Raw genomic sequence first — 25,994 nt, 5'->3', positions numbered from 1 at the left:
TTTAGCTGCCGGTTCAAATCCCGACAGCGCGAGCCCGACAGCAGGAAATCCCGACACCGGCAGGTAAGTGATCTAACCCTCCCCTCTCCCCCCCTAACCCTAACCCTCCCTTAGGGATGCCTAACCCTAAACTCCCAGCGTGGTGCCTAACCCTAACCTCCCCCCCAGAGGGGCCTAACCCTAACCTTTTTTTGCGAGGCTGTCCCAATTTCCTACAAGCAAAATAGGTATTGTTTATCCCAGGGGCGTATCTATAATGGGTCCAGGGGGGCTCGCACCGCACACCCTGCACCCATATTATCTAATGCAGGGGTCTTCAACTTTGGCCCTCCAGCTGCTGTGGAACTACACACCCCAGCATGCACTGCCGCCTTTTTGATATAACAGCATGCTAAAACTATGACAGTGCATGTTGGGATGTGTAGTTCCACAGCAGCTGGAGGGCTCTGATCTAATGCCTACCTCTCCAAGGTCCCGCGGCTGGTGTCTCAGCCCTGCAAAAAATGGAAGAAAATGGCCGCTGCAGAAATCTTTCCAGCATTTTGCGCATGCGCAGTGAGAAAATCGCAGGGGAAATGGCCACCGCACCATTTCTCCAGTGACCTGAGCATGCGCAGTAGACTCTTGGCACACTCTACTGAGTGCCCAGAGTCTACTGATGCTGTGGTCAGCGGACAGACATGCCAGTCTGCTGTCGGCCACCGGGGAGAGAGGAGGGGGCCCCCGGACGGGGAATGAACACGGGCCCCCTCCTCTCTTAATACGTCCCTGGTTTATCCATTTGTGGATGTAGTGTACACTAAATGGTGTCATTTAGGGTGGACAGTGCATAATCCATTATGTTTTTTTACAGTGAAAAATATTATCTATTGATAGGGGAAGAAGGGGTCAAGAGAGTACAGAAAATACAGACCTTACCATAATTGTGTCTTTCCCCACTCTATATAAATACTGCACAATGTGTCTGTACAAGAGAATAGTCTCTTATTAGCTGTCCGCTCAGGCAATGAATGGCTAGGCCTAGTAGGCACACGCCTGTGGATATACAACCAGAAACTAAAATTATCATTCATAACTCTATATCAAGCTAGATGCTTGTGTATTATGCTGGCAGCAATGCTTAGGGGGGAATCCAGTTGGCCACAGGGTTTAATCAGTGGGTATTAACCCCTGATTTACCACACAGGTAAAATGCTATTTCATTGAATAGCATTTCCCAGCACGGCGCAGGTAATTAACTACAGGGTAACAGAACAGTGTGTTTGTGGTTGAACATGCACAGTGTAGAGCAGGAAATGCAGAGTGAAGAGCAGGATGAGTTGCCCCAGGACTGCTGTGAGAGTCGAGAGATCGCTGAAGTGGTGAGGTGACAGAATTCACTGAGCGCTACTGAGAACTATTTAGGAGCTATTGAGAACTATTTGAAAGCTACTAAGAACTGTTACAGAGCTATTGAAAGAGCGTATGAGAGATACTAAGAATTATTGACAGATATTAAGAATTGCTGAGGGATACTGAGATCTGCTATATCTTAAGTAATGTGTAATCCTGAATTGTGCAGGCAACTGAGTTTTAGTAAACAGTGTGATATTCATCTTATTTGAGCTACTAGAGAAACAGTGCTTGAATTTAGCATTATAAAGTGTGACAGCCATTTTGTGTAAATACTAAACTAAGTTAAAGACTGCTTTGGGACTGAATTATTGCTACTGTGAAGTGTTGAAGTTAATTGTGATATATTGCAAGTAGAACTGTGTCTATTGTGCCTTATCATTGGAAAGTCAAAGCTATTGCTCCCTGGAATCAGGAAAGAACAGCATTGGATGCTAAGCTTATTGCTATTACCAATTTTGTATTACAAATACATGTATGTTATAAGTCAGTGATTGTATAACAACAGAGTACTCCAATAACAGAACTTTTTGTTCACTTTAGAGTACACAGTTTTGAGGTTTTTACTAATTCTGCTGAGTAATAATTTGTGTTGTAATACTGTATATCTATCTTTTGCCGTGGTTAATTGTGTGTTTTAAAGTATAGTATATTGAGGCAATTGTAAAATTTCATTTTCCCTAGTTATAGCCAAAGAGCTGCTGCGGCAAAGATAAAGAGGCAAGTTTAGCTATTGGAAAGTTATTGTCCATTGCTTATTCATTACTGTTTTTCTAACTACGGTGTTGAAATTGCTAAATCTCCTTTCATGCTGCAATCTCCTGTCATATGTATGGAGATCCTTATTTTCATACAGTGACCCTGGACGTATATCCTACTACCCCCCTTTAATAAATCTACTTGATTATTCTATTTAGCAAGGCTGCCACATTGTCATTTTACTATTTATAAGGTGCTATCCTGCAACATGAGGTGGATAAAGCTTGTTTAGTCATTGCCATAGAAGAAGGAAGATCGCTTGGAGCTGCCATCTCAGCTGTAAGGTACTGTCTACACCTAACTTATCTGTGCCCACTACATCACCCAGGGTACTACAGAAGTGAAAAGATTTGGTAGGGGAATGTGTTTGAGTGATTTGGGAGTTTATAGATAACAGTTGTTTATGAGTATGTGATGACAAAAGAACACAAAACTGAAAACGGGACTATGTGTGAGAAACAAAAACAGAATATCTGGAAGCAATCTGATCATTGTCACTAAAGCAGATTGACTAGGAAATTATCTTCATCCACTTCAATGCATTCCTCCTCTTTCTCCGTGCCATCTTCTATGTCCTGCCAGCCAGGGCTCACCAGGACCGCTGGACCAGGCCCCACACTCTCCTTTTCACTGCTTTCGAATGTTTCAGGGGGGTAAAAACGTCTGGCAATGGACACAAACTCTGTTCCCATATCAAGAACGATGAGACGGTCCTGAAACACACGTTTGGTTATGCTTTGTAAATAAATGGTCTCTAGTTGTGTAAACCTTACAAATACATCACATGAGTCTAATGTGTGATATAGTTTCTCAGTCTACTTCACAGGGGCGTCCTCAATTCTATCAGCACTTACAGATATCCTGTGTAATGAAACACTCCACAGTTGACATTTAGCACCTGTAATTAGGAAATGTGGTGTCACCACTTGCAGAGAATCACACAATCCAGAAGACTGGGTAACAAAGCCAGCAGAGGTCCAGAGGGGAGACACGGAGGAACCTTAATATGTTGGCCATAAATTTAAATACTCATATGTTGCACAGATTTATATCGTAACGCTGACTTCACCATTTCTGTACAACTTAATCTGATTTCCTGGGACAGCCCCAGGACTTGGGATCTGTTGATGATGGTTCTGTTTTGTGATAGTGCTAAATGTTTCAAAGTAGTCTGGATTGTGCCTGATGTGGGGGGTTATGGACATCAGTCTTAAGCAAACAACAAAAATAATATCAGCACTAGATTTAATTTAATATACAGCAAATAATGGATGGATCACAGATCCAATTAAAGAAATACTATAAATGAAATACTATAGTTCTATACTTTCAAAATATCTAAAAAAGACAAAAGCATATTACAATACATGTATGTATATATATATATATATATATATATATATATATATATATATATATCTATATCTATATCCCAAGGGTCCGGCACTCAAATAAACACATGCAGCTGGTCAAGGTGCTCTTCCAAATATAATATGTAGAAGACCCAGAGATGGAAGGCACTCAAAGTCACTTCTTCAAGGTCTTCTATATACATACACTGTATATTGACTTTTAGCAAACTGCACATGTGCCGCAGTCAACATACCCAACTTGTTGGAACTCCGAGCGATTCGGATGCATCTCATTTGCTTTCTACAGAAGGCTGACCAAGCGTTATTGGGTTGCAGCTAGGTGGCAATGGGGCATTTGAACATAAAAGAAATGTCCCATGGGCATGCAATCAAAGCTGAGTTCTGAGTATGGATTGTGCATGCCATTTTCAGTGGCATCTTCTGCGCCAGTTCCGTTACTAGTGTGATTGCATAGATGCATATAAATCAGAATACAGGTGGACAATCACATATAAATCAGAATACAGGTGGACAATCACATAGTACTTATGACTGCTGTGGTGTCCAGAAGTGTGACTGCATTACTTGCGACTCAGAATCAGGCCATTTGTATCGCATATGACAAGGTAGCCCCTGAAAGTTATTCAAGTTTGTGGGTTTATTTAATATGATTTGATTTTGCTAAATTGCTGATTTTATGCTATTTTCACAGCAATTATTTTAAAGGCAAAACCTGACATGTTGGGTTGGTAAATGCATATTCCACAGCATAAATATGCAATTTTCAAAAATTGCACCTTATTAATTAAACCCCTTTGTTGTTTTAAAGGATAATAAAAAGAGTCATATTTAAACCCCCTGTTTAACACCAATATGTGAATCTAGTCTGTCCTTTCTACTGTAGTATTGAGGACATCTGTGTGGTGGAGCCTTTGGTGGTTCTGCAACAACAGAACATTTGGTATCACAGGTATGAGTCCTGTGGGTTGATACAAAGTTTACTAAAGTTGAAAGTAGATACAAAGGGTACATACCAGCACAAAGAGGTACCTCTCGGGCGGGATGGTGTGCTGTTCGAATATGCTGGTCTCCTGGGCTAACAGATTAAGCAGACGACGAGCCTCTGTGGGGTCGCGCATAGTATTGTACAATGAATTAGAAGTAACAGTGAGCAGGGAGTCCGCTTCATTATGAAAACCTGAACATGAAGGAGAGAATTTGAGATGAGACTGGGGGAAAATGAGTGAGACTTGGCTAGAATATATAGTAAACGATAATGCAGCAGTTGTGAGGAATAACAGAAAGGTAAACAGAGAGTAGAGAACCTGTCACTACAAAGACTGAAAGTAAAGGTAAACAAATAAATGAAAGGCCTCATGAGTTACTGATGGGCAACCATCAATGTTTTATGTGATGGTAATGTGTTTTCCATTTGCTGTCCGCTTTCAAATGAAAGCTGCCATAGAATGGTGCAGAAGAGATGGTCTTGCAATGTGATATAAGTTGAATACAGCTATTAAAAATCGATCACAGCTGTGGGTCTTTTATGTATAGGCAAACTGGTATTTCTGCGGATTTCTACCTTATTACTTTGGCAGCTTAGGAAAAAGCTGTCACCAATTTAGGACTGGCATACATAGGGGTCCCAACCTGCCACCCACTACCTGTAAGTTAAGATGTTCATTTTTTTCCTCTGAAGTCCATAAGCTCTCCCTTGCCAGTGGGTGTACATACACCTGGGGAATGGGGGGGGCCTTTGCTATTGTTGCTGAGGCTGTTGCATAGGTTATTGCAGGCACTGCAGTGTTGCTTCACAAACAGACAGTGGCATCAGGGGAGGTCCAGGCGGTGCTGTCACAGAACAAGCTCATTCCATCGGAGCAGGAAGAGGAGGTGATTGTGCTCTGGAACTTTTCTGTTCTGCTTTACATGGGATCCAGCAATACAAAGTAAGTGTAGGAGAGGTGTAAGATGCTTTGAGAAGGTCTGATGGGCATATATGGGGCACTGGGTGACATTTGATAGGAATGGTGGTGTTTGATGACATGTGGAGGGAGTCTGATGGCATGAAGAGGAGGTCTGATCTTATGTAAGGGCAAGTTAGGTGGTCTGATGCGCATGTGGGTGTATTTGATGGGCATGTATGTGGCATTGCGTGAGAATGACATGTGGTTTAGACTGATGGGCATGTAAGTGGCATTGCATGAGAATGACGTGTGGTTTAGTTTGATCGGCATGTAAGGGGTATATATGTGATGGTATGTAAGGGACATATGGGGGGGTTTGATTGCATGTAATGGGCACATGTGAATGTGGGGAGGGGAGTTTGGGAATGTCTGATGCCATGTAATGGATAAGTTGGAAGGTCTGACTGGCCTGTGGGTGTCTGAAGGGGCACGTGTGTTGATGGGTGGAGGGTGGGGGCTTATGGCATCATGTATGTAGATGTGAAGAGACTATGGGCCTGATTCAGAGCTGCTCTCTCTGACAGAGCGCTCGCTCTGAATCAGGGCCAGGCTTTTTTTTTTTGGAGCTTCCTCTTGACCGCTCGCATAGCTGTGGGTGACCACCCACAGCTACAGCGAGCGGCCATGATGATGGTCGCGATGGTCAAGACCATCGGGCTTGCCACGAGACCCTTGTGGTAGGGTCTCGTTCATCGCAAGCCCCAGAGAGCTTTCGGCTCTAACAGAGCCAGAAGTACTCCACTGACATCACTTGTGATGTCAGTGGGGCCGCCCCCAAATGGCAGGCGTTCTCATGGGAACGCCTCCATTTGGGCAGCCAAAGGGGGCAAGCTGTCACTCAACATCGACAGCTCGCCCCCTTTGGTGCGAGACCCGGAGCGACGGATTGCCCGTCGCTAGCCGGGTCTCGCGCATGCACACGACGGAGCCGGCTCCGTCGTGCCCATGTGCTGTGGGCCACCATAGACCCGGTTGCGAGCGCTCAGCGCTTGTGACCAGGTCTGAATCTGGCCCTATGTCCATTTACAATTTTTGTTTTTCCTCTGTCTTGACTTGATGACTTTTGTGAGCAAATGTGTGTGTATTTGTGTATATAAGTAAATATGTATACCTTCATCTAAATTATTTGGCTCACCCAGATTTTCCAGTAGCACCCTCCATCGATCCTTCACGTCTCTGCGCACCTGCCTATGAGCGCTGATATCAAAACTCAGCCTGCGGTAACCCTGAGCAAAGGACAGAAATTTACAAACATCAGAAGTATTAAAAAAATAAATAACAGCAATTCATGCAACATCTATGCGTTGATGAATTGTCATCTTCAGCACCATACTGGCCTCATATATAACCGATCTCACTCCATCATTTAATCTTGTACTCTCTCCTTCGTGTTACACTTACCTCTGTGATGTTTATCCTTTAATCCCTTTACTGCATATTCCAAATATCCAGGTTTTGAACTCTAACCATTGTTACTAACCGCTTAGCCCATGTGTTAGGTTCTTGGTCTCAATTTTCACACTAAAGCTGCATACACACACAACGATTTTGTTACCGACGATTTTATGAATGATTTTCTGTCAGATTATTTAAAGTGTAATGAAAGATTTTTTTGAACTACAAACGATTTTTGCATATTCCCTTAATGAAAATCGTTCAGTTGGTCAGTCTGACTGAACTACAAACGTAAAGGTGCATGAACGATAATAGTTAATCGTTTAACTCAGAAAGTGAACGATTTTTTCAAACAATTATCATTAAACAATATTGTTTAACTATAATCGTTCAAAAAGTCGTTGTGTGTGTATGCAGCTTAACTCCTTGGAAGGAATTCAATTCAGCGTGATGTGCCTCTGCATTGTTCAGCTGTACAAATTGCCACTTAATAAAGTAGCCAAAGGGGTAGTAGTTAGAGGGAAAATAAGAGATGTTACTGGCTGCAAAATGCTTTTGCCCAACCCTTCAGGTCAATTGTGTTCTCTTCCCTATATTATAAATGTCCATTTGGATTGTGTTTGACTGGGGTTAGAGCACCATTACTCAAGCAATTGTCATCTTCTATCCATCTGGGGTGCTCTCAGTTTTGAAGTGGGCGAGGAGAGACCACCTGTGGCCAATCAAATCGTAGTGTTCACAGCAACTCAGACTATTTGAGAAGCAGCCGAGCATGTCGATGTTGTAGGAGCAGTGAGTTGTCTTTTCATGGGATTGTGTGAGGGCACCACTATATGTGACTTGGTGCAGGACACATCACGTATCACATTTTGTATGCGATGCATCCGGCCACTGATTGCATGCATGGTGGCATTTATTAACGCCTTATGCAAGAAGATTTGCGATTAAAACCGCAAAGGACAGTTCTTCCGTTAAGATCTGTCTTTTGCGGTGTGAGGGCTTCAGGATTTATGAGCCGGGAGACCTTCTGTGCATGCGTGGCTGACAGCCAGCACATGCATGAGCCATGGTGGGCACTGGGAGGGATTCAATTGGCGCCCCCACCCTTTGGTTAGCTCCCCTTGCGGGTACCATCATGGCCAAGCTCTAGTTATCGTCCTTAATAGGCAATGCCATTTATAAATGGAGTTGCCTATCGGGAACAAGCTCCAGAAACTTTTGCTTTCGGAAGCTCAATGCATATGGGGAATGAGGTCAAACCTCCGAAAACTGCATTTTGAGGAGACTGCAACCCGGTCTAGATGTGGGAAATACAGACACTCATGAAGCCAATACTGGAAGTTATATACTGGAAATACCAGGGTTCTCTACAGCCAGGTGAGTGTTGTGAGACTACTGTCAACAGAGGCAAAAAAACTGTTGACTCAAATGCATCTATGTTACCATTTATCTTTAGTTAGAAAAGGGATACTGAAGTTTATTAAGTTAACATTAATTATTTTTGAATTTCTTCTACAGGTGTTAGATAAGTTTAACCCCCGCCCCCTTTATGTAATATAGGCAGAGAAAATAACCCAAGTCACATACACAAAATAGAGCAAATGGTTTAGTATGTGACAAAGTGAAATAAATCATTGATGGTTCATGAAATAAATCATTATACACCCTCATATTTCATTACCTTCAAATAAAAGAGAAACAATCATAGTATAAAAACAAATAACAATATTCCGTTAGGAATCAATCAAGGCAGACAAATTACTTTAATTCATTCTAATTGCACAATTTGTATGGTGATCAGTCTTAGCCTTCAGTCTGATATTATAGACATTTCCCTGTAATTAAGGAGATTGTGTAATATTTAAGATATGTTGATGAATAATTATATAATGTATTACATTTTGTGACGCATTAGGCTATTTATCCTGCCTATAATGCATAGATTGTGTGTGCTCTGACATGCCTCCCCCATGATGAAGGCTATGTAGTAGGCCCTTTACACACGGGCAGAGAACACATCGGGGGGAATTCAATTCAGCGCGATGTTGAATAGCGACGGGAGCTCCCGAAGCTATTCAATACACTGCGCTGTTTGGGAGCGCTAAGGATTTCTTCTCGTACCCCCCTGGAGATGTGAGGAGAAATCCGACAAACAGCCACGCGCCCGGCACTTTGGTCAGAGAATGACTGTTACCGCGCCTTAACACCCTTGTTAAGGCGCAATAACCGGTATTCTCCGACCACACAGCTCACTGAATTGAATAGCTCCGGGAGCTCGCTCCTAGCGCTGTTCAATTCGCATTGAATTGAATTCCCCCCATTGGCTGTTAAAAGCAAACACAAAACTTAATACTTTTTGTTTGTTTTTAACAGAGCATTCAAAGCTTGTTCTAAAGTTTTCCGTGCAGCATACTAATGAGAGCTCTCATAGGACGCCATTTTATTGCACGATTGCGATTGCTGCATGTGACTTATATTTGAAATAAAGCAAATTGGAAAGCATTTGTGTACTGGTCCATTACCTAAATATATGGTGGTGAGATGCAGAGGCCTGTGGTGTGATGACTGCTTACCACAGTCCCCTGCATCACACCACAGGCCTCTGCATCTCACCACAACTCCTTGCTTCTCACTCCTGCCTCCTGCATCTCACCAGTGTCACCAGAACCCTCACTGCTGCTGCCTTGCATCTGGCGGGGACCCGGCCACTGGGGTGAGCTGGGAAGGGCAGGAGGATCATGGATGAGAGATTTGTATTGCAGCTATGATAAGCATTAACAGAAGCATGTCCAGAGGGTTGGGGTACATGTGCATATTTCTGCAGCCTCCATGCGCACCCCTCCCCAGCTGCCGAATATGGCTATGAGCAACGTTCTCTTTACACAATGTACCCTGTATTTCCTGGGCTTTAAGCTTCCTCTCCATGGTACCCTTGTCCGAAAACAGTGCTGACTTCCATGGGAGGAGCCTCCTGTTCACTGAGGGTGTGTGACCATTGGTAACCACTGAGGGTTTGTGACCATTGATGTTTTTGTTCCGATGGTAGTAGCAAACATCAAATGGTAAAATGGTATTTCAGCACAATGGCCAGCTCCTATACAGACATCAGCTGGGTGCTAGATTTTTTTCTGCGACTTGCTTTACTAAATTTTTGACTGCTCGGCTCCCTTTTGTCATAGATGAATGGTTCATACACCTAAACCTCTCTCAACCAATGCTGTATAGTATTGTGACAACCCCTTCAAAATCTGTAAAGTGGTTCAAGAGATTAGCGCGAACGAACACACAGACCCCAGAACCGGGCTGTCTCTCACTCTCTGTCTGCCTGAGACGTAATCCTGCTCAGTCCCTGACTCCCTCTCCTCTCTAGGCTGCTGCTAAGCAACAGGACACATTGCTAGCTCTGATTGGCTCTCACTTTGCTGTTTCAGCACAATGGGCAGCTACTTTGCTTGAGCTTGTTGTAAGAGTAGATTTATTTCTGTGATTGCTTCACTAAAATAGTGGCTGCTCAGTTCACTTTTTCACTACAATTGTGACTCCTCGGCTCCCTTTTGTCACAGATAAATGGTTCATATACCTAAATCTTCCTCGACCATTGCTTTATAGTATAGTGAAAATCCCAACAATATCCATCTAGTGGTTCAAGAGATTAACCCAAATGAACACACAGACCCCAGAACAGGGAAGTTTATTTTATGTACAGTATATGTAGAGATAGAGATGTTGACTTTAAAGGATCTTTTTTTTTTTATTTGTTTTGTATACGTTTTAAAATGTATTAATAGATGAAACTGTTACTTGGAGTTAAAACCACCAGGCTGAAGTAACTGAGAAAGCTATCTGGGGAACCCTTCAGGGTATTCGTGTCCCGAGTATTGAGGGTGCTTATGTCATTCACCGATTACTGTTCACAGCTGCTCCCCATGTGACATTCCTGGACTATACCCACTTTATAGACAGACCAAGGGATGCTAGTCGATGAACATATTTGTTACATTTATTTTATTTATTTTTTTACTTAAGGCCACTGTTACACTGTACATGTAACTATAAAAGGTATCAAAATGTGACATTAATAGCACCTAAAAGACAAAGGAGGCCAGGGAATATAAAAAAAGGACCTAACACCCCAATTCAGAACATAAACCTCCAGTGTGGCCCATTCTTTGTGAAGCTTAGTGATCATTTGTACTAGTCTATTTTTTCTTTATTGACATGACAACATTTTCAGTAATATTTTAATGACATTAGGCAATCATGCCTAGAATGTAAAAAGTATTGAATGTGTTCATATTCAATACTTGACCTCAGTCACTGACCTCTGACCCTCGTCGTGTCTGTGTCCTCTTCTTAAGCAAGTTGTATAGGTCCCGGTCATCATCCCTCTCAGTGTGAGATACATCTAGAGGCTCATTCCACAGGTTTGCCTCCTCAGCTCTTCGCCGCTTCACCTCCCGATCGAAGTACAGGAGTGTATCACTAGAATAACACAAGGCAGAATCCAGGGCAATATGTGTTTATTATATAAAAGTTAAATTATTAATTAAACCATCCATAACTATATAAAATAGCCATTGCTGTATTAAAAGCACAAGGAACAGGCATTTATTCCTGTCTTTTGAAGGATTAAAGGTTGACCTATATAGGAAATACTGGAATCATTTACAGATAAATCATCTTAGCTGCCTCTAAGCCATCGATGGCAGAGAACCATCGGATCTTGCCAAAGATGATTAAGCATCAATGCTTGATGGCCATCCCTAGTGCCTGCAACGTAAGGCACAATTTTCATATGTGAAGAGTATTTTAATTTGATTAATTTCTACCTTTTACATTTGTCTGATGCGCTGATGAATGGGACGACAGCACTGGTTCCCAACATCTATCTTAACCGCTGTCCAGCTCCGGGTCAGGTGCCTGTAAGGGTCACCAGGTCACTGTTGGCGAGTGTCCTGGGACCCAGGAGGCTTCCATTTAGCAGCACAACACCCCAGGGTGCCACAATTCATGTAAGTTAGCCATATCCTACCTTTGGGTAATTCTGGGCTGCAGGTGGTCACTGAGGGGTGAATTTACTAAGAATCTTGTCTGGCCGTGTTTAAGCACGCTGAGCAGTGCTGGGATTTGCGGCCAAAATCACGGATTTAATAAAAATTTTGTTTGCCTATTTTGCTTCAATGGTGATACTGATCATGTGCGAGTTCAGTCATTTTGGTTCCTTTCTCAATAGACTCCACTGATCACTGCTAAGATCAGTCAGATCTGTGCTGTGCTTTTGTGTGTAAGAGTCAGACCTCTATGGTTTCTATGGCAGCGGATGCTGATTGGCTGAGAAAGGTCTGAGGTACACACTTGTCCAATCCACGCAAGATCAGACTGTTTAAACAATCCTACTGCAGACCTGTTCGCAGATTCTACATCCAATCCTCGCTACTATACTTGTCCAATTTTTCAGCAGACCTCCAATCTGTGTCTGCTGAAAAACATACATTTTGCTGCGTAGGAAAGGGGATTTATTAATGGAGAATTTAATTAATAATGGTGAAGAGGGGAAGGTTGAGAATTAATATCCTGATTATTGGATGGAGACTGAGTTTCTAAAAAAATAAATAAAAAAACACCGTGAGGTCCCCCCCACAGAGGCATAAGAAGCCCCAGGCTCTGAGCTGTCCCTGGTTCAGAAAGATACAGGGAACAAAACATGCAGGGTTCCCCCATATTTGATGAACCAGCACCAGGCACTTGGAGCTGGTACTGGTTCTAATAATACAAGGAACAAAACAAGTAGGGGTCCCCCGTATTTTCAGAACCAGCACTGGGCTCCACTAGCAGGTGGGGTAATGCCACAGCCAGAGTACACACTTCACGGAGCCCTCCAGCCAAAGCATTCATCCCCCCTAACTAGTCAGCCCAGGCTGGGGATTCCTGGGGAAGTGGGGACCCCCCAATAAAGGGGTCCCCCCTCTCCAGGGCACCCAAGGCCAGGGTTGAAGCCTGGGGCTATCCCCAGCACCCCTGGGGTGTGGGTGCCGAGTTGATAGTGCATTATTAAAAGTGTAATATTGGGGGTGTGGCCTGGCTGGTGGACAGTGCGAATGTGTCTCCCTGCAGCTCCCCAGATTGCCCCTTTGATCTCCAGGCCCCGTGGACCCCTGTCATATATGTGGGGCCTCTGCCCACACCTGACCTCCTGCGGCCCCGCTACCCTCCTGTCCGAGCTCCGGGAGAGGTTCTATGGCTCCAGGGATCCCACAGCCTATATCACCTCCAGTAGCCATGGCCTAAATTTTGGACCTGATCGATGCTTCGCAGACCAGTGCTGCCGCGACTTCCGCCAGACCTCACCGCCAGTTACCCATCCTCTGCAGGCCTCCTCTGTCTTACTGGAGATCCTGGTGAGACTTCACACGTCCCCTAGGGCCCCTTAGAAGCAGCCGCCATCTTGAAGCTCCCCTCACACAGCATTCTCTCAAGATATATCCTGCTGCATAGGGAGCTGCCCTCCCCAGCCTGCTCTGCCCTGTCTCTCTGGATCCATTATTTTCCTACTACAAGGTCCTGGAGATTCCCCCCCAATACTGTGATAAGGCAGTAATAATTAAAACCAAACTCTCACAGCTGCATTGCTTTGGAGGAGCTTATGTGCAGGATTGGTGGTCCTCCTGCACTTAATGAACACTAAGATCTAGAATGTATGTTCTGACAGCTTCAGCCATGATATAACTATATGGCAGTGAGGGGAACTTGAACTTTGGCACCCATTTTATGCTACACCTAGTAGTCCATCCTTTATTTCCTGCATAAATCTGTTCTGATATGTTTCCTCATGGGTAGACTGCTGCAAGGTCGCTTAATACTGGAAGCCATCCAGCCCAAACGGGGAGCGTGTAAGTGATACGCAGCCTGATCAGCCGCATGTTTATTACTGTACCCGATTTTAAACACCATCAGGGCGGTTCTGCTCCCCTAACAGCATTTATCAATGGTAAAAGACTGTAGCTAATACCACATCTCTAATATGAGAAGCTCCTCTGCCCACCTCTTTTGCTATACATAAGGACTGCCGCAATTGAGCTCTTTATTTTTTCCAGAGTAACAAGCCGGACCAGTAATTGGATAATACCATACAAATAAATATAAATTATATATCCTCTGTGACTAAATGATAACACCAGGATTTGAACTTGAGATGGTGTGTTGAATGTGATGGTGATCCAGCCGACTGAGCTATTTTGAGCAGTGAGATGATCGGGGACCAGTAATTAACCCTAGTTGAGGGTACATTCTTCCTGGATATATTCCTGTGTTAGTTATCTGGATTAACATCTTTTATTACTAATATCTCCAATAAGTCTAACTACTATTTATTGGCATCTGTAAAGAAGATTATCTTCAACTGATTATTTTGGAGGCTTGTTTTGTAAACCAATTGATTTTTCTATTGAATGTTTATATTAATATGCATTAATTGTTTTTTTTTTATTTAATTTATTACATATTGTATTCTAGAGGTACTCAGTAGGTTGCTGCTTACATAATTGTAGATACAACAAGGCTTGTTTTAATATTAATATAATCTTGTGGTAGCACCGGAGAGGGGTTAACTTGTTAACCCACAATTTATATTTAATAGTTCTTCTGTTTAGCCTGGTTATCTAATGTTTATTACTAATACTCTATCTTAATGTCTCTTTACTGTTTATAATTATTCTACTAATCTAGGCGAATATTTGTTTGTAATTATTTTAGGTAGGTCCCAATTGATTTTGGACCTATATGGGTGCCATGTTCATTGTTACCCTCCTACTCCATTGTGTATAAAATGTCCATGGACCCCTTACAGGCTTTCATGGCCTTTAATACGGAGTTTAGCTTTTATGCCATTTCCATTTATGAATATAGATTTATTTTGATGCTAATATGTAATTTGTTTATTATGACTTGCTCTGTTTTTCTTGGCTTTCTTTCTTTTCTTTGTTTTTTCCCTTTTTTTGTGGCTCATGTTCATCCCCTCTCTCTCCTTTTTTTGTTTGCTGATAGACGCTATTTGCGTTCAGGTAATTGATTCATGCATCCGAGAATCCAGATATCCACCCACCCACACACCTTGAATATGGCTAAGTTATCTATTTTTTCTAACAATGTAAAAGTGTAATATTGTCTTTTACAGGTGGAACTACAGGTCCCAGCAAACCTCCCCCGCATGCTGGTACTTGGAGAACCACAAGTTCCAGCAGGCAGGGCATTAAGGGCCCGGTGGTACCTATAGTACCCCTGTAAAAGAAATATTAAGATAAAAACAAAACACAATGTTTAAAAATATTAATTTCACTGCACCTTCACCTGGAGGCTGGCGGCCTTTAAGCTCTTTTACATGGCCGCCGCCCAACCAGGACTTCAAGGCGTCTTCCATCTTCACCGCTCCACCTATGGACTGACACCTGCTGCCTTGCGCTGGTTTACATAAGCTGGTTCGAGGGGGCAGGGTGATGATGCAGCGGAGCTGTGATTGGCTCAAGGTGGCCATCTTGAATTTAAAAAATGGAGCTGCGACGCCCATTTTTTAAATAGGAAGTCTCCGAACCCGCACAGCTGCAGCCTCCCACCATCGCAGTTTCCCTCTGCATTGTCTCGCCGCCATGTCCTGCAGCAGTGGCAGACAGTGTGGGTTCCCTCAGGGTCCCGCACCGCTGCCACGCTGATGGTGTGTTGGGCTGCTGGAACCAGAAATCGGTCTCCAGCTCCGGTCTCCGCAGCCTACATACTACAGTATTGGTTGGTGGTCGGGTCTCCTAATTTTTAAGCACGTTTAAAAACCAGGAGACCCGAAAGGCAACCAGGATCGGGTCTGTGGGTAGGTCTGCGGTAGATACACACTTGTCCAATGTCGGGCAGACCCGTCGGTCGGGAGTCGGATCTGCCATGGATTGGACAACTGTGTGCAGGAACCCACATGGAGGAACTGTCATTCTCGGGGAAGCACTGCAAAGTACAGTATGTACATACAATGCTTCCATGTCCGTGGGTTCAGGATTTCAGTTTATTTTGCCAAGCCTCCTGGATGTCTACATGGCGAAGGGGACCGGCCAGCTCCATGGAGTATGTAGGGTGAGTGCGCGAGAGTGTGTAATAAAGGGTTAACACGATTCTTAGTAAATTTACCTCTACGTCTGGTATCAGCTCTTGCAGCTGTGATAGGTTTGGTATATTTTTGCTGTCTTTTTAAAAAAATAATGCTATTTATTACTGTATAGATTAATAGTAAAGTAGCAATACTACAGTAATATAATCTATTATCACTAAATTGATTATAATTTATTATAGCTATTTCTGCTGTCTAAAGTAATTCTTGCAGACAGCCGTTTTCTTACTAGTTGCTGTGTAAAAATTTGCATGCTAAAAAATATATATTTTTTTTAGTACATTCTCCTGCTCTGTTGCTTTTTCTGTATGGCTGGAAAGGAGACAAAAATATCAAAGTAAAGTAGGCTTCTGCCTCAACTTAATATTATGCCTGTTCAAAATGCAAGGCTAATTTAGCAGTGGCTGCACAGAACCAGGTGCAGTGGCGTAACTACGGCCCTAGTAGCCCCGCAGTGGCTTGAGGCGCAGTGCGCGGGTGACGCCACGACGTCACCTGTGACTTGAGGAGCCTGCTCGGCCGTGCCTCCTGAATCAAGTTAGATCCAGTCAACGCGCCAGCGACAACCCGGACAACAGCCGCGTGGATTCAGGTAAGTACTGGGGGGGCACAATTACAGGGGCACTACTTTAGTGGGCACAACTACAGGGGGCACGGCCTATGGACACAACTACATGGTCACTGCATATTGGCTCAACTACAGGGGCGCTGCATATGGGCACAGCTACAGGGGGCACTGCATATGGGCACAACTACAGGAGGAAATGCATGTGGGCACAACTACAGGGGCAATGCATATGGGCACAACTACAGGGGGTACTGCATAATGGACACTGCTACAAGGGGACTACTACAGAGGGCACTGTGTGGCATTATGTGTTGTAAGGGGCATTACAGCACGGCAGAATTTGTTATAAGGGCATTACGGCGTGGCATTATAGGTTATACGTGGCATTATTGTGTGGCATAATGTGTTCTAGGGTTATTAAAGTGTGGCATAATTTGTTATAAAGGGCATTATGGTGTGGCATAAGGGACATTACTGTATCATGAAACCACACTTTTGAGTGTGTTTGTTTTTTTGAGTGTGGGAATCACCTGAAACTTTTTTGGCAGGGGGGAGCAAAATTTATAGTTACGCCACTGACCAGGTATCTTCCATATAGCTAGTGAGAGAAAGTCCACATTCAGCGCACATCCAGGAGTACCTGACTATGCTAAATCTATGGCAAAAGGACATTGTTTAACTTACATTCAGGACAGACTGCCCAGCTGAGGTAGGTGAATCTACCCCCCTCCCCCCCCTTCTTCCCTTCCCAGGAAAACAATCCCCAGCCTCCCATTACAAGGTTTCTTCTTCCATGGAGAAAATGTTCACGTCTTCTGCAGGAGCTTACAATAACATGATCTTTTCAGTTCAGTGTCCATTACCTGGGATACTTCGATACTGACAATTCATTCCAGGAGGAGAGTGAGGTTATAGATCCAGAGTGGAAGGATCAGGTTGATTGGGAGGAGGATTCCCCTACCAGTCTAGGTGTGCAGGACCTAATTTTTATAGTCCACCAGACCCTTAATATTAGCGATGGAGAGTACCCTGTGGCGGCTAGCTCCTCTTCTTTGTTTATGAGAAAGAGGTAGCAGGTTGTGGCTTTTCTCTCACTTTTTAGATTTTTTTCTGGGAAACCTAGCTTAGGGCCTGATTCAGAGTTGTATGCTATTAGCATTGCTGTTGTGTTTTTGGACCTAGCATAGATGGTAAAATATGTAAAAATTGCAGGAGTCATCTGAGGATGAAAGATGCCCACTGACGGCATTGCAGATCCAAGAGTTGCATCCAAAGACACAACATTGGACCACCATTGCGACCATTGGTGGCGGCATCGTCCATCTGAGTGAGCCTAAGGCTACTCTGAATGGCCGTCGCAGTTCTGTAGCCAAAGCCAGTAAATCTGCATCGGAATACGCAGACACTGGCCTCGCCACTCCCAGAAAACCATCGGGTTTGAGTACAACTATAAATCAGGCCCTTAAACCGGACACATGGGTTCAGGTTTCTCACAGATTTGACTACACTTATCCATTGGCTGGATAAGTGGACTAAATACATTGATGCTGCCACTGTAAGATTGGCCAAGGCAACGGCTATCCCTACACCAATACAGCGGCATTGAGGGAGCATACTGACAAGTGTGACACCATCCCGAAATCCTTGACTGATCTTGGCTGTGGCCGTGGACAGAGCAGTTGGCCCTGGTGGTCTTCAGTTGGATGGTGCTAATATGATTCTCCTGCCCTTGGTGGACCATATCAGGAAGGCTTCAGCATATTGGAGATGCATCCTTGGATGCAGCTGCTCTCCTGGCTAGGCTGTCAGCCTTCACGGTCTAAGCCAGGAGGTTTCATGGGAGGCAGACACACAGTCCAAGTAGACAATGGAAGTGGTTCCATTTGCGGATGAGTCACTTTTTTGTCCGAAGCTGGATTGTATAATCTCTCAAGCTACAGGAGGTAACAGCTCTTATTTAATAGTCTTGGCTCAAAAGCCTAGGATCCTCCAGTTTGGGCCATTGTGATTTTCTCGGCAGACTTGTTCTCTGCCCTTCAGGGGTCAGTCTGGAACCTAGAGAAGAGGACACTTCCAGCAGGGAGACGTCCTAGTCTTAAATCAGTGGACAAGCAGTCTGCATGATGATCTTGAGGCCCATCCAAATTCTATGGTGCTAGGGGTCCATTATCTCCAGTTCAGAATAACTGGTTTCAGTTGGTGTAGGATCTCTCGGTCTGGGGTATCCTGTCCAGAGTATCTGGATCTAGAAGGTCCCTGTCCAAGGAGATTTTTTTTCCTCCTCTGCCAAGAGATTTATCATTAGGTTAGCATTAAAACAGGCTATTCATTACCATCTAAATTCTGGGGTCATTGTCTTCGTATAAGCGTCTCAGCGAGATTTGGAGTTTTACTCCAACCTCTTTTTGGTGCAGAAGCAATACTGGTGTTTTCTCAACATAAAGTTGTTGAACCCTCACCTATTTGTGAATAGGTTTAAGTCCCTGTAGTCTGTCATCAACACGATGGGTGGAACGTTCCTTGCATCCTGGAACATCAAGGATGCCTATCTGTACCTGCCTCATCAGCTTCTCTGGTTTGCAGTTGGAGATCTTCACTTTCAGTTTTGAGCACTGCATTTGAGGTTATCCACAGCTCCCTGGGTGTTCACCAAGGTCATGGCTCCCATGATTGCATTCCTAAGAAAAAAAGCATTACACTCATATCTGGAAGACCTGTTAATCAAAACAGTTTTAGAATCAATGCTTAGTCAACAACTGAGTGTAGTGGTGACCACTCCAAAATCAAGTCTGTTACTAACCTAGGTTGGTGTTCCTGGGTCTCTTGTTTGACACCAGTTAGCTGAAGGCTCTTCTTCCAGAGTCCAAGATTTTGTCTCTCCAATCTCTGGTGAAGTCTCTTCTCTCAGCTTTCTGTACTGCTGTGCTTGCAGCTTTTGGTGAAAATTACCTCCTTCAAGGCTGTTCCCTTTTCCCACTTCCATTTCCAGACACTTCAGGGCCAGATTTTGGTTTGATTGTCCAGGGAAAATTCCAGATTGGACAAGCAGATCTTCAAATTGTCTGCTCAGATGCTTCTGTAACTGTGGGGGTGGCTCCACTCACCAAACCTGTCCAAAGGGTGTATATTCCTGTTTTGGGAATTGACACCAGTAATAATGAATGCCAGTATCTCTGGGTGGGGTTGTAGACCCTTGGGTTCCACTTACAGAGCCTATTGAGCAGGAAAGAATCCTCTCTTCCTATCAACATACTGGTGTTGCGGGTGGTCACAAATTATCTGACCCAGGTTCAAAGTGCCTTATAGGCTTACATAAATCAACAGGGTAGAACCAGAAGTCACATGGCCATGTCAGAAACAGCAAATTTCATGGAGTTGTAGAAAGGTTAATAACTGTGATCTGCCATTTTATCCTAGAAATGGCAACTTGACTGACCTCAGTTAGCACATGATTCACCTGGGGAATGGGAACTTAATTTGGAGACATTATAATTAATCACAGGGGAATGGGACACCCTGGACATACTGTAGATATCATGACTTCCTGCTTAACAGGAAGCTTCCTCGATATGGAGCAAGGTCTAGGCAACTCTGGTGGATGAACTGAAAGCCAGATGGTATTTTTGGCTGGGGTACCTTTTTCATCCTCTCTCCATGTTGCAGAGAATGATCAAGCGCATCAGGAGGAAACTTCATGTAATCCTCATAGCTCCAGATTGGTCTAGACAAGTGTTGCATGCAGAACTTCAGGCCATGTTGTTAGAGCCTCCTGGCATCTGCGTCTCAGAGAAGATCTTCTCAGCCAGGGCCCGTTTCTGCACCCGAATTAGAATTGGGTGTTTTTATCAGCATGGAACTTGAAGCCCAGGTCCTGAAGGCTCGTAAGCTGGTTATTGCAAAAAGTTGCCATCGGGTTTGGAGAACGTATATTGGGGCAGATGTATGAAGCTGTGGTAAGTGATAAAGTGCAGAGTGATAAACGACCAACCAATCCGCTCCCACCTGTCATTTTTCAAACACAGCTAGTAACATGACAGTTGTGAGCTGATTGGTTGGCCGTTTATCACTCTGCACTTTATCACTTTCCAGAGCTTCATACATCTGAACCATTGTGTGGTGTAAGTACAGAGGTATCCTGCCTTTGAATTCAGACTGCAACTCCTCCTTTCCTTTTTGCAAGCAGGGTTGGACTTCCTTACAGTTACACATATCAGCCTGTCTTGTTCCAAAAAACAAGGATGAAAATTAGGATGATAATAAGCTTTCAATCTAAAAATGATTCTATAATATTAGAGAGTTTTTAGATAAAAAAAAAAAACTCCTCAAAGACTCAAGCTTATGTTGTCACTATTCTGTGCATGTGTTGCCATTTTCTCCTTGCTTTGTTTTTTCTACTGGGATTCATGCAGTATTCCCATAGTAGCTTCTCCACAGTTTTGGCTTTTTGATTTTCATTTTAAATTGCATCTACCAAGTACCAAGGGATACTTTTGTTTTGTTCAAGAAAAGGATGGCCTTGATCCCTGATGTTCAGACCTTCATGCAGGTGAGCTCCATTTCAGCCTCCTTATGTACTACCTGTTCATTATTGGGTTTTAAATCTGGTCTTTGAGACCTTCCAGATGGTCCTGCTTGAGCCTCTTCAGCTGCAAATCCTTACTTTTAGGTCTCCATCTTGCTAGTCGTTGCTTCTGCTAGAAGAGAGTCTGCATTGGCAGTCTTGTATTGTAAATCACCACTGTTGATCTTCCCTCTTGACAGAATGGTCCTGTGAACTCAGCCATGCTTTCAGTCTAAAATGGTGTCCAGCATTCATTTGAACCAGAGTATTGTCCTTCCACTTTCAGCAGTCTGGTTCCACCAATCCTTTGCATCTGTTGTGATACAGGCTATTTGTATGAAACCATAGGAGGTTAACAATAGCCACCAGCGGAATGTGAATATGGAGTTTAGCCCACAACAGTGTTACTTAACCAGGCTTGCAGGTTTATTGTAGGATACAGCAGCAAAGACAGTAATGTCAGTAACAGAGGTATGAGTGGTGACAGCTGAGATAAGTGCCGGTCATGTAATACAGTGGCATAACAGGTATTTGTAGATCCTTACACATCCGTGTAGCAGTGCAACACTAAGCACAGTAAAGATGGCACGACTTATGTTTCATTAGACAGACAGGTGTCAGATTTCATTAGGGCTCACTCTACTCCAGTTGTGAGTACTTCTTGGGCAGCAAAACAGAGTGCCTCGGTCGAGCAGGGGGGCTACCTGTTTCTCTGTGGACACCTTTATTAAGTTCTACTGGTTTCATACATTTGTTTCAAGAAATGCCAGTTTTGGTCATAAAGATTTGTGCACGGCTTTGCCAGAGCATATCCCACCTTTTAGGCTTGCTTTGGGAAGTCACAGTCAATTTACAGCATCTTGTGTATCAAAATGTGCACAATATACACAATTTGTCGTTCCAATTTGCCTGGAAACGATAAATTGTGTAGATATCATTGTAATGTGTACCCAGCCTTATTTGCAAACCAATTAGCAACTCGCATCGAATTAGTCAGAGTAAGCTCGCATATATCCATTCGCACCTCCCTGAGGGTGAGAGATGGTAGAGAAAATCTATATTTTAAGGTTAAAATGTCAGAACACCATGCCACCTTGGACAACACCCACTAATGACTAATTAAGCATTTGGAAGTTTCCAATTAGCTTAATTAGTCCAATAATTACATGGCATTTTTGGGGTGTAAAATAAAATGGCCTCAAATTACCCCCAAATCAACTATTATGTTGCTTTATGCAAATTTAATTAGAGCTTTTAGTTTTTTAGTTTTTTTTTAATTGCCTTTCATATATTTTTACATTAGTCAGCTCAAAGTACCCCAAAAGCATTTTTTTTCCTTCTCTTTTTGTATCCATGAAAGTAAATGAAAAAAAGTTTGCTTTTCATCATTTTTTAACTTTATTTTAAAAAATGCACGAATAGTCCATTTAACACCATTTAATTACTTCCAGTACTTTCCTTATGTCCACTAACAGCCTACTGTATGATTCTAAAAACAAAATTGTCAGTTTTTTGGAGTCCAGGAAGGTCACCCCACTTTTTCATGCTCTTCTCTCACATCGCATTTGGCGGACACATCGCAAACCCCTGCTGAGAGTACCACGAATAGGCATTTTTAATTGGATTGGACAATTCTCAGTTGCTTGCATTCATGGATTGACCGCTTAGAGCAAGGATGGGGAACCTCAGGCCCGGGGGCTGTATAAGGCCCCCGGAATCATTTGGTCTGGCCCTTGGAGCTTTTTTCTGCTAGTCTCATCTGGCTAGCAGGGGGCCTAGAATGGCACCCTGCAGCCAGAATTTATGCAGCAGTGCCGCCTGGAGCGTCTTTAGGACGCTTCAGACGGTCACAGCACTGCCCTTACAGCTCCCCTCACTATGCTTCAGGCATTGCTGTAATCACCGGCGACTGTGGCACGGCCCCCATGTGACCTCACACGGAGCGGGCATGGCCCGCGAATATTATATATATCAAAATGGCCCTCGGCAGAAAAAAAGTTCCCCACCCGTGGCTTAGAGCATGGGTCTTCAACCTTTGGCCCTCCAGCTGCTGTGGAACTACAGATCCCAGGATGCCCTACCACAGTTTTAGCATGCTGTTATATCAAAACGGTGGCAGGGCATGCTGGGATCTGTAGTTCCACAGTAGCTGGAGGGCCAAAGGTTGAAGACCCCTAGCTTAGAGTATAATTTACTAGCAAGAGGCATAAGGGTGTGATCAGGTCTAGAAATGTCAGGAAGGAGAGAATAAAAAAAAAAAGTAACAAATCCATTTGTTAGCTTATAGAATGCACGGATGTACAGAATACAACCATGCCTAGTATTTAACTACTCTTCCCCCTTCCTCATACTATATAGAACAGAAAAAAGTTTTTAATACAGCCCAGCTACAACCACTACAGAAGAATGGGATCAGAAAATTAACTAAAGGTGGTACACAAAAGATAATGGAGTAACAACCAAACATTTCATAAAATTTTTTCTAAACTGCTCCAGAAAAGCATTTAGGATCTGAACTATTGTAATAGGTTATAGCATTAGGTTATCAGAAATGTCCACGATGTGTACTAGGTGATATAGGTCAGGATGACCAGTATTGTTCTTGCCATTCTATATCACTGGGGAATACATAGTGTGGATGGAAACTTGAAGACCAGGGGGTATATTTACTAAAGTGCGGGTTATTAAAAGTGGAGATGTTGCCCATAGCAACCAATCAAATTCTAGCTTTATCTTCTAGAACAGTGATTCCCAACCTCAGTCCTCAAGGCACACTAACAGTCCTGGTTTTAGTTATATCCATGATTGTGCACAGATGGTTAAATCAAAATAACTGAGGTACTAATTAAGTCACTTGTGCTCAAGTTTTTCTATCCCTAAAACCTGAACTGTTAGTGTGCCTTGAGGATCGTGGTTGGGAAACCCTGTTCTAGAAGGTGCTAGATAAATGTTAAGTAGAATCTGGTTAGTTTCTATGGGCAACATCTCCACTTATAAAAACCCACACTTTAGTTAACCTATACACCCAGATGGCAATTTAGTGATCAATGCAGTTGAAGTGAAAAGACCACACCATTCCCGTAGACCAGGGGTTCCCAACCACGGTCCTCAAAGCACACTAACAGTCCTGGTTTTAAGGATAGCCATACTTAAGCACAGGTGACTTAATTAGTATCCCAGTTAATTTGATTTAACCATCTGTGCTGCAGCATGGCTATCACTAAAACCAGGACTGTTAGTGTGCCTTGAGGACAGAGGTTGGGAATGACTGCCGTAGATATATATATATATTTATTGACTGTTGCACAACTTAACCTCCCTTGCCTTAAAGACAGCAGAATATAAAATTAAGTATCCAGAACAAAAACACATAACTGAAAACACTTACAGTATAAGTGGAAACATTCAATCTGCTCAGTGCCCTTTATCAGCTGTCTAAAAAGATTGTAAAAGTTTGGAAAAGGGCTTAGAATTGGTCATAGAACGCAAAGGGGTGGAAGGAAAACAGTTTAGAGAAATGGGATAGCAAAAACCATGCGGATTTTGTTAGCCTTTGGCTTTTCAACTATAAGTCCCAGCATTCACTACCATATGTTGTCTACCTCTACATTCCTGTTTATTTCAGTTCTCTAAACTAATTTTATTTAAACCTTCATGTAACTGACTGCTCGCCTGTGTTATTTATATTCTCGCACCTTTTCCATAAAATTTGCTGCAATTGTCTATTTTGGAAAATAGGTAATGACTTTACTAACAGAGTAAGATGTGAGGAGAGCATGACATCAGGATGTAACAGTGCATACATGGTATCAGCAGAATTAAGTTACTGAAAACTGTACCATATACCCATAAAAGGCAAACACATTATTGCATGAACAGAAGCATAAAACCAGTATATACAATAGATTTTCAAAAGGTGAAGTCCAAAACCAGCCATAATATGTACTTATAACAGCGTCCCCAGTAATGTGCTTAATATAAAGGTTTTCTGTCCTGAGGAGCTTACTTATAAAGAGGTCTGTTATGGATTTCACTCTTACATGACTGAGTTTTACCTGATTAATGAACTCTTCTCTGGTCTCTCCTCACGGCAGCAGCAGCAGAAGAAACGGTAAAAAGATCTGTGCTCTGCCATACTGGGGGTGAATACTGAGAGGCACAGGAGTGCTAGTTTTTGTCTCTTAGCATGGGTGGTGTTAACATACTGCACAGTACAATTAATTCAGTGTAATTGGGATGAAAGAACAAGACAGTCACATGGACAGCAGAACAACTTTCAGCCTCCAGCGAAGCAGCATGATAAGTAGGGGGTAGCATAAAGACACCTCCTATCATCATATGGTATGCAGACAGGGCACACAAACATTCAGTGTGGGACATCCTCTGTGGTGTCAAGAGGGTAAATACAGCATCAGGATGCTCCACACTCAAGAGATCTCAGATTCAGGAGAGGGCTATGGACAGTGCTGCACACTACTAGGGGACGTGGAAACAACATATGATTAAGTCAGGACTCATATTGGAATAATTACAATGTACAATATAAAGGGATTACCAAAAATTGAGAGGACAACATTATAAAAGATGTAATATGTGAACAATATACATTATTGCTAAATATAAAGCTGTTCTGTGCAACTGTGTGGTTGCCATATAAGGCACGTTTATACGGGACCCAGAACGCTGAGGTGAACTGTAATATCACTTATCTTAAAGTAAAATATACATTATTCCTTACAATACATTAGTCTGTTTGAAACCAAGCAAGTTGCTAATATATGGTGATCCTCATATTCAGATATTTTTGTCTTTAGACCACTTTTTTAACCAAAGCTAGTGGGGTACCTACACATCC

The 25,994-nt window shown here is 43.1% G+C and overlaps 1 protein-coding gene across 1 annotated transcript; it reads right to left on the bottom strand.

Moving 5' to 3' along the window:
- Positions 1 to 772: 772 nt before the first annotated feature.
- LOC148521755 (melanoregulin-like) lies at positions 773 to 25,274 on the bottom strand. Its single transcript, XM_088474715.1, has 5 exons — positions 25,195 to 25,274; positions 11,188 to 11,347; positions 6,606 to 6,696; positions 4,538 to 4,701; positions 773 to 2,864 (listed from the first exon to the last, which is right to left on the bottom strand). Exons 1-5 carry the CDS (start codon positions 25,272 to 25,274, stop codon positions 2,649 to 2,651), a joined length of 711 nt encoding a protein of 236 aa, XP_088330841.1. The 3' UTR covers positions 773 to 2,648.
- Positions 25,275 to 25,994: the final 720 nt, after the last annotated feature.

The sequence above is a fragment of the Taudactylus pleione genome, unplaced genomic scaffold (assembly GCF_031769625.1).
Source record: "Taudactylus pleione unplaced genomic scaffold, aTauple2 ptg000155l, whole genome shotgun sequence".
Classification (NCBI taxonomy): domain Eukaryota; kingdom Metazoa; phylum Chordata; class Amphibia; order Anura; family Myobatrachidae; genus Taudactylus; species Taudactylus pleione.
The sequence above is the reverse complement of the archived record's forward strand: the minus strand, read 5'-3'. Positions and strand labels throughout refer to the sequence as shown.